The 11,373-nt window shown below is 38.7% G+C and overlaps 1 protein-coding gene across 1 annotated transcript; it reads left to right on the plus strand.

The window, feature by feature from the left end:
• Positions 1-337: 337 nt before the first annotated feature.
• LOC695828 (putative ankyrin repeat domain-containing protein 20A5) lies at positions 338-10,915 on the plus strand. The gene is made up of 2 exons (XM_015129385.1): positions 338-531; positions 10,849-10,915. Exons 1-2 carry the CDS (start codon positions 338-340, stop codon positions 10,913-10,915), a joined length of 261 nt encoding a protein of 86 aa, XP_014984871.1.
• The last annotated feature ends 458 nt before the right edge of the window (positions 10,916-11,373 follow it).

Genomic DNA, 11,373 nt, shown 5'->3' on the forward strand with positions numbered 1-11,373 from the left:
ACTTCCAGAAGTGGTGCAGACACGTGCTCTTTGGCTTTGCTAGGCTCACTTGGTCTGAAAGGTTGGAGGCTGTGAGTGTCACTGCTGAAGGATGTGGTGGACCAGGCTGGATCGTGGATTTTGGAGTAGATCACAGAATTGCATTCGCAGATTGGAGCTTGGATCACGGATTTGGGGTTGGATCAAGTACTTGTGGTTGGATAGGGGATTTGGAGCTGGGTTGGTGGGGATCGAGGGGGGGTGGTGGTGGTGAAAATGTGACAGGTGGTGAAAATGTGACAGGGAACTGCCCCCACTTAAGAGCCGGTGGTTGGGGGTCTGAGAAGAGCTCACCACCATGAAGTCGTTTGGCTTCGGGAGCCGCAGAGGCCAGACGGTCCTGAGCTCCATAGGCCACATCTACACGGGTTCCAGGTACCGAATCTGGGACGCCGAACTGCAGAAGATCCAGAGGGCGGCTGTCAAGTGTGATGCCGGGGAAGTGGAGCGCTGCCTGGTGTGCTGGAGTGGAGACCAAGACAAGCAGCACAGGTAGCGGGGGCTCAGTCCCAGGGTAGGAGGGGGTCCCCAGGCCCGGCTTCCCTGCAGCCCCTGGGACTGGACCTTGGAGGGTGCCATGCACTCTACGAGCTGTGGAGCCAAACGGGCCCTCAGCTGTTTTCCATCCCTCACAATTCTCTGGCTGGAGCAGATGGAGAATTTGAGTGATGTAATTTACAAAGTTAAGCATATACTGTGCCATGCACGTCCCTGTGAAGAGACCACCAAACAGGCTTTGTGTGAGCAATAAAACTTTTTAATCACCTGGATGCAGGCAAGCTGAATTCGAAAAGAGAGTCAGCGAAGGGAGATAACTGTGGGGCCGTTTTATAGGAATTGGGTAGGTAAAGGAAAATTCCAGTCAAAGGGAAGTTCTTCTCTGGTGGGCAGGAGTGGGAGTCACGAGGTGCTCAGTTGGGGAGCTTTTTGAGCCAAGATGAGCAAGGCACAAGATAATGTCATCCCTTAAGGCAAGGACTGGCCATTTTCACTTCTTTTGTGGTGGAATGTCATCAGTTAAGGTGGGGCAGAGCATTTTCACTTCTTTTGTGATTCTTCAGTTACTTCAGGCCATCTGGGGGTATACCTGTAAGTCACAAGGGATGCGGACGTGCAAGTCACAGGCATATATGCGCAAGTCACAGGGGATGCAATAGCTTAGCTTGGGCTCAGATGCCTGACATTTCTGCCTTCTTATATTGATAAGAAAAATAAAACAAAATAGTGTTGAATTGCTGGGGTGGCAAAAATTTTGGGGGGCAATACGGAGAGAGATTTGGCGACTTTTCTCAGGACTGCTTCAAGTGGGATTAGGGGCAGCATGGGAACCTAGAATGGGAGAGATTAAGCTGAAGGGAGATCTTGTGGTAAGAGGCAATATTGTGGGGTTGTTAGAAGGAGCATTTGTCGCATAGAATGATTGGTGATGGCCTGGATGCTGTTTTGTATGAATTGAAAAACTGAACAGAAGACACAAGGTCTGTATAAGAGACCTGGTTAATCAAAAAAGGCTAGTTAAAAAATATGTATCAATTGCATGTGTATATATGTATATACAAAAGTAAATTAATTTTTTAAAATTTAACTTCTTTAGTTTGAAATTCAGATTTATTTAAGAAGGTAGTTGTAGCTAATTAATAATCTCAAACATTATTGTCTGAGAAAATTCATTTATTTAAATATAATTGCTAAAACCATATATTTTCACAAAAATAAGAAAAAAGATTTTTAAGTTAGTCTGTTGTATGTTTCCTCTATAGTCACATTACAACAAATTGAACTTTTTATACAAATGGATCTTCTATTTCATTTTTATAATAAATGGTTTATATTCAGTAAACAAATAATCACAGTTGACCCATGAATAATGTGGGGTGAGGGACTCTAATCCCTCCCAAAGTGCCGAGATTATAGGCATGAGCCACCGTGCGCAGCTGTGAATATGTTTGTTAAATCGATAACTTTAGTTCTTAGAGCAGTTTTAGGTTCACAGCAAAATTGAGAGGAAGGTACAGAGATTTCTCATATGTTCCATGCCTCCCACAAATGCATAGCCTACCCCATTATTAGTATTTTCCACCAGAGTGGTACATTTGGCACAACTGATGAACCTAAATCAACACATTATAATCACTTAAAATTTATAGTTTACATCAGGCTTCACTCTTGATGCTGTACATTCTGTGAATTTGGACAAATGTATAATGATATGTATCTATTATTGTAATGTTACTGACAGAACAGTTTCACTACCCTAAAAATTCTCTAAAATATGCGTGTTCACCTCTCACTTTCTACCTGGCAGCACCTGGCAACCATTGATCTTTACTCTGTCTTCTTAATTTTACTTTTTTCAGAAGAGTCATATACTTGGAATAATACAGTGGATATCTTTTAGAATAGTTATATATAAAAAGAGCTCCACCATAATTGAATGTAGTCATTTGAGATGTTCTTTTTCCTTTTGTTTTTCTTTTGCTTCTTTATCATTGTAAAGAATGATATATGCTGTTGATGTATGCTTTACATACTTAGAAAACATGATTGTATAGGTATTTGCCACATAATGGAAAGGATTGAGGAAAAGGACACTGTGTAGTACCACACAGCCCAAACTGGGGCTTCTTGTTCCGTGATATGGGTTATGACAGACTCTCTAGCAATGAAAGGGAACAAGTTCAAGGGATTGTATTTTATAAAACTGGAATCACAAAGTCTTTCTTACTTACCTTCGGTTAGAAATAAGAGCAGATGGTGAATGCTATAGGTATATAGATAGGTTCCTCACTGATCCTCTTCCTTTGCGCGATAAGTTTGACAACAGTCTATTATATTGATATGACTCACCTACAACTAGATTCTGTCATGAGGGATGGCAAGAGAGTTTTGCTTTATGTAAGGTGAAAAAGAATTATTTCCCTTACTAGGGAGAAGGGCAAGCATTGGAACTTTCTGGTAGTAAAAGGGCTTTGATATAGCTTTCTTTCTATATATTTTTCGCATCATATAGTATTGCCTGGCAGCCTGTCACACCTCCCCAGTGTTTCTTAAGCTACTTTCTGAATGTGAGTTGTGGTTCATAGTGGATAAGCTCTTAAAAGAGTGATATTTTCAGTGGTTTTTCTGTGGGAGGTAAAATGGCAGGTGAATTTGGGCCTTGTTGTATGGAGGGCAGAGCAAATAGCTACCACTAAGTAAACCACCCAGCACCTTCCCCAAAGAGTAGTAGCCAGAGTAACACATTGATCTCTTTGGAGCTCTTTTCCACTGGCGGCTGGAAAGTCTTTGCAAGGATTCTTGTTTCTGATCTGCTTCCTATGTTTTGCAGGCTTCTGGTGAAAGGGTGTTTTCTCCTAAACTGAACAGTTTGAACTGAAGAGCTAGAGAGGCTATGTTGTCTTATTAAAATATAAGTGCAGTAGTTCCCCCTTAACCATGGGAAATACATTCCAAGACCCCCATTGGATGCATGGAACCACGAATAGTACTGAATTATAAACTGTTTTTTCCTATACATACATATCTAGGATAAAGTTTAATTTCTAAATTAAATTAAATCTGATGTTATCTGCAGATAGAGTGGAGAATTGAATTGTGTCATCAGCAGACATGATTGCTTGCTTGTTGGTGGGGAAAAACTCTCCACACATTTGGCCACAAAAGCCTTCTTTGTTGATGATTGTTATTGTGGTGTGACAGCAGAGAAAACCATATCAAGTATGTCTTTCTGCACATATAGTGGATAAGGGATACTACTGTATCCTCTGTTTTAACTGCCCCTCATATTTTGTTCCAGAAATCATGCTCTTTGACACTGTTGACTCTTCACACCTGTTCTGCTAACAATAAAATTTTTACTCAATCTCATAGGGTTTGGCTAGGATGATTTGTATACTTCAGTTCACTTGAAGATACCAAAGTTTAATATTTTTATTATTCTTTGTATTTAATAATGCAAAGTTCTTGTTGCATTAATTACCTACCAATAAGTATAATCAATGTTAATTCTAATAACGTCCCAGGCATGCTCACAAAGGAATTCTTTGTAACAAAGCATCAGTCTTATGCATAAAAAACAAAACAAAACAAAAACAACAATAACAACAACAAAAACTGGATCTAAAGCATACACACAGGTGTGCACAAGTTTTTTTATTAAGGTAGAGTCTTGCTTTGTTTCCCAAGCTGGTATCAAAGTTCTGGGTTCCTCAAGTGATCCTCCTGCCTCAGCCTCCTGAGTAGTTTGGATTACAGGCATGCATCTCTGTGCATTCTTATGCTTTTAATAATCTATACATTTATTATTAATTTAAAATGCATTTTGCCTTTTTCTTTAATAGATTTTGGAAGTTCTGATTAATCTGGAGTCAGGTAGGATTTTATAGATTTAAAAAATTATGTTAACCAAGTAAATATAGATGCAAGAAACTAACATCTGTTGAGTGTTGCATTCTGGGCTCGACATCCTATTATGTCCTATGCATTTATCATCTCATAAGGCCATCACAACATCTGTGTTCCTATAACCTACCATTTATTAAATAAACAACTATGGATTTGAGCAGTGGATTAATAGGCTTTTGATCCTATTCTTAACAAGGTAGCTGACCCACGTTGATTGTCAGCCTGCCTGCCTTCCAAGTCCCTTCCCTTGCTGCTCAGCATAAATTGATAGACATCTGTGCAGCACTTGGATCATGGTATAGGTCTGAATCAGATTAATTAGATTCATTAATTTAATTAATGTCTAAATTAGTGAGAGTTTAAATACCTTCAACACTCATTTAATGTTATCATTAGAATGTGGTTAGTCCAAGAGTCTGTCGTAATAAATTTGACAATTTCAGTGGTAACCAGTATCTTCTTTTTGCCATCAAAGCCTTGAGGACAGATCTTACTTAGCTTTCGCCATGGGACAGTAAGTTTTACAAAAGCAAGTTTAGGCAAGTCTTAGAAATTATTTGATTTCCCAATTTTGTTTTTAATTTAGGCTAGTATTTCTGCTTACTTCCATAATACTTTTTGTAGTCTTGTTTCTTTATCCATGAATTTTCTATAGTCTTGTCTTGATTTTTTAAAACGTTCTTCTCTGCTTTTTTTTGGTGTTTCTTTATTTCTATTCTTTTTTCAAATTCTGCTGGCTTTGTATTCCCAGAATCCAAAGCACATAGAATTACAGAATTTTAAGGAATCTTAGAATGAATTAAAATACCTTCTAGTATTGTCACATGTGGTTGAACATTCTGGTCAAGTGATTCTTTACATAGAGAACTTGAGTCTCAAAAAGATAAGGATTTTTTTCTTAGATATAGGAATTGGCAGAAATGAGATTTGTGCTCATTTTAAAGCCCAATACTTTTCCTTCTTTTTATATCCTATTGACTTGTGTTTTAGTAATACAAACGGGAGTGAGTCTCATGCACCCAATGTCTAAAATGTGTGTAGAATTAACTAGTGAACCCAAGGAAAGTGGGTAAGAATGGAATAAGCAGGGGAAGGCCAAGTTTGAAGAGAAACAATTATCAATCGATAAATTATAAAGATGATGGACACACAAGATGTTGGGAATTATCTACAAAGGCACATTAAAATAGAAGGTTCAAGGGAGCTGTAAAAAAATTTGCTGCTTTTTTTTTTCTTATCAAGGACTGACAAATGAAGATTTTTACTGAAAGATGCTAAAACATTTTGAGACACTGGGAGTAGTGTCTATAGCAGAGAGAAATGTGATATCATCTACTTCCATCCTGACTTACAGAGCATGGCTTAGAGCCCCTGGAATACTAAGGGGCTGGAGATTGCTGAACTACATAGATCTGTGGCCCAGGACAAGTGGTCTCCTCACCTCTGCCTCTTTTCCCAATTCACTGATGTCCTTCCCTTGTTGATGTAGCCTAGGTCAGGGGCATGATTGGCTTGAAATCAGTCATGGAGTTCAGTTGGGTAGTTGGTAGTATGTCTATGCTGGGGGCAGGAGATGGAGAGTCCAGTTAGCTTGTTTTTCAGGAGCAGGGATATAGCGGGCTCCTACACTTGGTCATTTGAGGCCATCCTTTCAGGAATCTGTGCATTCATAGACTGAAGATTTGAAGGTTGGAGACTTCTGTGGAGCCTTGCAGAAGTGGAATCTGGACTTGGGAGCCCATAGGAAGGAAGAAAGATATTTAGATAGTAGTTAGAGAAATAGAGGCACAACTACCAGGACTCTATTTTTTTCAGCAGTCTCTGTCCTTGTGTACCTGAGTGCCTATGAAAATTTTTAAGGGCTTGCTAGTTTATATGGACCTGAATAAGGTAAGGACCTATAGAGTAAAAACAATGGGATTTTATAATTGTTAGAATTTTAATCTTTCTGGGAAAAGTATTCTCAATAAGAATATACACCTTTGTTTTTTGACTTTTGGGCATTTAGCTTTCATACATTTCAAAATTGCAGGGGTTTCCCTCTACTGATTTAGGGAAAAGGAAAGCAATAGGACCTTCCTAAGTTTTTTCCATGCTGAGGAATCAAGATTGACATTTTGAAGTAAAGCAGATTAGTCTTTTAACCAGAGATAGATCATGGACAAGAGACAGTGGATCTCTCTACCTTGTTTTAGGTCATCGGTTTTCTTCCAGATTACGTAACAAAATTTATGTCATCCATTAATTGAATTTAAAGTTCAGCTTCAGGACAGATAATTTGTGAGGGTAAATTACTGTCACTATTTGTTGTAGAGCTCAAGGTCAGTTTTCATTGAATATTTTATAGATTTAGACAGGTGGAGGCAGAAGTAGGTAACTAAAATCTTTTACAGCAGAGGACATATTTTAATTATATCAAGAATCATTATTTAATATATAGGTCACTGACCTTTCCCCAGATTATGTTTTCCTTTTTTGAGGGGAAAGCTGGATATAAACTGGCAGTTAAAAAAAATGTAAACAAATCAACTTGCTCATTTTTTTTTTTTTTTTTTTTTTTTTTTTTTTTTTTTTTTTTTTTTTTTGAGACGGAGTCGCTCTGTCGCCCGGGCTGGAGTGCAGTGGCAGGATCTCAGCTCACTGCAAGCTACGCCCCCCGGGTTTACGCCATTCTCCTGCCTCAGCCTCCCGAGTAGCTGGGAATACAGGCGCCCGCCGCCTCGCCCGGCTAGTTTTTTGTATTTTTTAGTAGAGACGGGGTTTCACCGTGTTCGCCAGGATGGTCTCGATCTCCTGACCTAGTGATCCACCCGTCTCGGCCTCCCAAAGTGCTGGGATTACAGGCTTGAGCCACCGCGCCCGGCCAACTTGCTCATTTTTATTGTATATTTTTGCTTTCCAGAATTTTCCATGAACTGTGTGTGGGTTCATTGCCTACATCAGATGACAAAGACTTGAGTGTTGCTACTAAGATAAAGTGGTCTCTTGTAAAATTAATTTTCTCACTCTGAATCTAGTTTTGCATAGTATTTACTTTTAAAACTTAGCAGTGGTATACCTATCATAGTTTTATGATGGTAATGGAAAGTTGGTCAGAGAAAATCATACATGGGGCTAGTTGATTCAAAAACTTTGTTTAACTTTGGTAACTAACAAAGATTGGTAAGTACTGTGACAGGGTGTGAGCTGAAAAAAACGAACTGGAAAATAAGTAGTGACAGGAGAATCACATTAGGAAATGCTTTCTCCAATAGACGAAACATGAAATTTGGTTAAGGTTTATTTGGATAAATACTAACACTTTGACTTTTAAATCATACGAGGGTAACTATCATATATATGCTTGTATAAATCTTCATGGGATCAAATTATTTGCAGTAATCATGGAATCCACCAGTACCTTTTAGTTGCCAAACGTTGAGCACATAGTCTATAGATTTTTTTTTTCCCCTTGGAAACTTATAATTTTGGTATCACACAGTTTTTAGGAGGGATTGTTTCTCTTCTTATATTATTGGTTCTGTAGCGAGACTAAAATAATATTAAAAATTGTAGAAAAATCATTGAGTGTGGTGGTGTAGACCTGTGGTCCCTGCTACTTTAGAGTTTGAGGCAAGAAGATTGCTTGAGCCCAAGAGTTTCAGAAAAACCTGGACAACATAAAAATACTGTATCTGACTTAAAAATATAAATTGTGAAAATATAGAAATTTAAATTTATGCTTTCAAAATTTGTATCGTAAAGGGATTTTTGTGTGTTTTATAAGTTGCCCATGAGGGTTTCTATAAAACTCTTCATCTAATTGAATAACGTGTATTTTGCTGCAAATAAACATTTCTCAAAGCAGAGACTCTTAATACCAATATGTTAAGACTTTAACATCATAATTTTGTCATTGCATTTATCTAAACTATTTACTTGCTCAGGCCCAGTGGTTCATGCCTGTAATCCCAGCACTGTGGGAGGCCGAGGTGGGGCATAACTTGAGGTCAGGAGATCGATATCAGCCTGGCCAGCATGGTGAAATCTTGCCTCTAAAAGCAGAAAAAACACATAAATTATCTGGGCATGATGGCACATGCTTGTATTCCCAGCTGCTCAGGAGGCCGAGGTGGGAGAATCACTTGAACCCAGGAGGCTGAAGTTGCAGTGAGCCAAGATCGCATGATTGCACTCCAGTCAGGGTGACAGGACAAGACTACATCTTACAAAATAAAATAACCACTCAAACTCCTTATATCACATTCTAAAATTTTGAGTTTCAGAAATTTTTATATTTAGTTGTTTAAAGAATCATTGGAAGCTCCTGCATACCATGAGGTACTGGAGGTCAGTCAACATATTAGTGTGTATACTGGAGTACCTAGAATACAGTCTTCCATGTAAGAAGTATTTTAATTGTTGTTTTTTGAGACTGTGATTCACTTTGTAACTGAGGCTGGAGTGCAGTGGTGAGATCTTGGCTCAATCCCATCTCCATTTTCTGGGCTCAGGTGATCCTCACACCTCAGCCATCCAAGTAGTTGGGACCATAGACCTGTGTCACCGTGCTCAGCTGATTTTTGTAGTTTTTGTAGAGATTGGGTTTTGTCTTGTTGCCCAGGCTGGTCTTGAACTGTTTGGCTCAAGTGTTCTGCCTGCCTCAGCCTCTCAAAGTGCTGGAGTTACAGGCATGAGACATTCAGCCTTAATAGTTGTTTAATCTGAATAAATAAACAAGTGAATTTTTATATAATGGAATGTTTCAAGTCATATACCTCAAGTATCTCACGATTAAATATTTAAAATATTGCTTAGATTCGTTTTATTTTTTAATATTGAAGGATGTATAAATTTTAAGGTGTTATATTGAGAAACTATGCCATTCATTAAAAGGAAATAAACTAGAAATAAGTCATCAGGCCAGGCGCTGTGGCTTAAGCCTGTAATCCCAGCAATTTGGGAGGCCGAGACTGGTGGATCACGAGGTCAGGAGATCGAGACCATCCTGGTTAACATGGTGAAACCCCATCTCTACTAAAAAATACAAAAAAAACTAGCCAGTCGAGATGGCGGACGCCTGTAGTCCCGGCTACTCGGGAGCTGAGGCAGGAGAATGGCATAAACCTGGGACACAAAGCTTGCAGTGAGCTGAGATCCGGCCACTGCCATCCAGCCTGGGTGACAGAGAGATTCTGTCTCAAAAAAAAAAAAAAAAAAGAAATAGGTCATCAGTAGAAAAGAGGATTACAATGTATTTTCTAGTATCATTCAACTGGAATCATAACATTGTTATTGCAGATTCACATTTCTTATACTTTTTATTAGCTCCCACTCACGTTCTGTGAAATATACCTTTTCAAGCCATAAATTACTCTTTAGAATTCTGGTGACCAATTATTTTTCTAGGTGGAAAGTAGTAAGTTCCAGGTTTCTCTCTCTGTCACAATAATATTATTTCAGGTAGTGGTAGATGACCATATCTAAGTAATTAAATGTCCTATAGTAATAATCTCTATCACAGAAGTACTTACAAAATCTAATTGCAGCATAAATATTAATTAGTATTATTAGAGATATGAAAGACTAAAATGCTCTGTTAGAGATCTATCTCTCCATGTACTTTATTGTACTTCATGTGGTTTCCTTTCTTTCTTGGCTTAAGCTCGTATTTCATTGAGCAATTAGGCTTGTTTTTTGTTTGTATTTCACTTTGTTCTCATATTTTAAATTGAAATTTTTGTGGAGTCAGGGTCTTGCTCTGTTGCCCAGGCTGGAGTACAGTGGCATGATCGTGGCTCACCACAGTCCCCACCTCTAAAGCTCAAGTGATTCTCCCACATCAGCTTCCCGAGCAGCTGGGATACGGCACACACCATCAGGCGTGACTCCTTTTTGTGTTTCTGTGTAGTGATGTGTTCTCATTATGTTGCCCAGGCTGGTCTCAAATTCCTGAACTCAAGCAATCTACCCACCTTGGTTTGGCAAAGGGCTGTGATTACAGGTGTGAGCCACCATGCCTGGGCAACATTGAGGTTTATTTAAAGGAATTGATGAGGGCTGAGTATGGTGTTGCACACTGGTTATCTCAACATTTTGGGAGGCAGAAGTAGAAGGTTTCCTTGAGCCTAGGAGTTTGAGACCAGCCTGGGCAATATAATGAGGCTTTGTCTCTACAAAAATAACAATAAAACATTAGCCTGGCATGACGATATGCACCTGTAGTTCCAGCTATTCAGGAAGTTGAGGTAGGAATATTGCTTGAAGTCAGGGTGTTGAGACTGTAGTGAGCCGTAATCATGCCACTACATTCATCCCTGGTTTTACAGAGTGAGACCCATTTTCATAAAAAGAGATTCATAAGAATCTCTTGATGCAACTCATTATAATTTTTAAAATGGAAACTCATTCTTGATATTACCTCAGCAGCATGTCCCCAAGAAAGTGTCAGAGCCTTTACCTGGACCTTCCCATGAAAAAGAAAACAGAATAGTCAATGGAAAAGGAGCAGGTGAGAACCGTATTTTATTTAAAAATCACTTGATGGAATGTTTCTTTTAAAATATGGGTACTAACATAGTCTAATAGCTAAGTAAAATGTCCTGTTAACTGTATAATAAGTAAAGGAGAAGTCAAATGGTGATAAGTTGTGTCTCTAACCAAGGGTCAGCAGTTGATTCTATTGGGAGTACCACTAAAGGAGCTGAGTTATGAGTTCTATTTTAAGATAGTCTAAGACCTGAACCAAATCAGGAAAGAGAAAAGAGGAAATGAATAAAAGAAAGTAAGAATAAGGAGGGTGGAGTGTACATGGAATAAATTTTTAAAAAATATGTTGGTGCATGTAATGGAGGGTAGTAAAGTGAAATTATTTTGTAGAAGAAGGAAGAACAGGGTGTTAGAAATAGGAAAGAAGATAAATTGAGCTTCCAGGACCACCATGTGTCAGAG

This window comes from Macaca mulatta, chromosome 10, assembly GCF_049350105.2.
Source record: "Macaca mulatta isolate MMU2019108-1 chromosome 10, T2T-MMU8v2.0, whole genome shotgun sequence".
NCBI lineage: Eukaryota > Metazoa > Chordata > Mammalia > Primates > Cercopithecidae > Macaca > Macaca mulatta.

Coding starts and splice junctions, on each gene's coding strand:
- LOC695828 (XM_015129385.1), top strand. CDS start 338: ATGAAGTCGTTTGGCTTCGGGAGCCGCAGAGGCCAGACGGTCCTGAGC. Junction 532..10,848: donor GACCAAGACAAGCAGCACAG/GTAGCGGGGGCT, acceptor ATATTACCTCAG/CAGCATGTCCCCAAGAAAGT.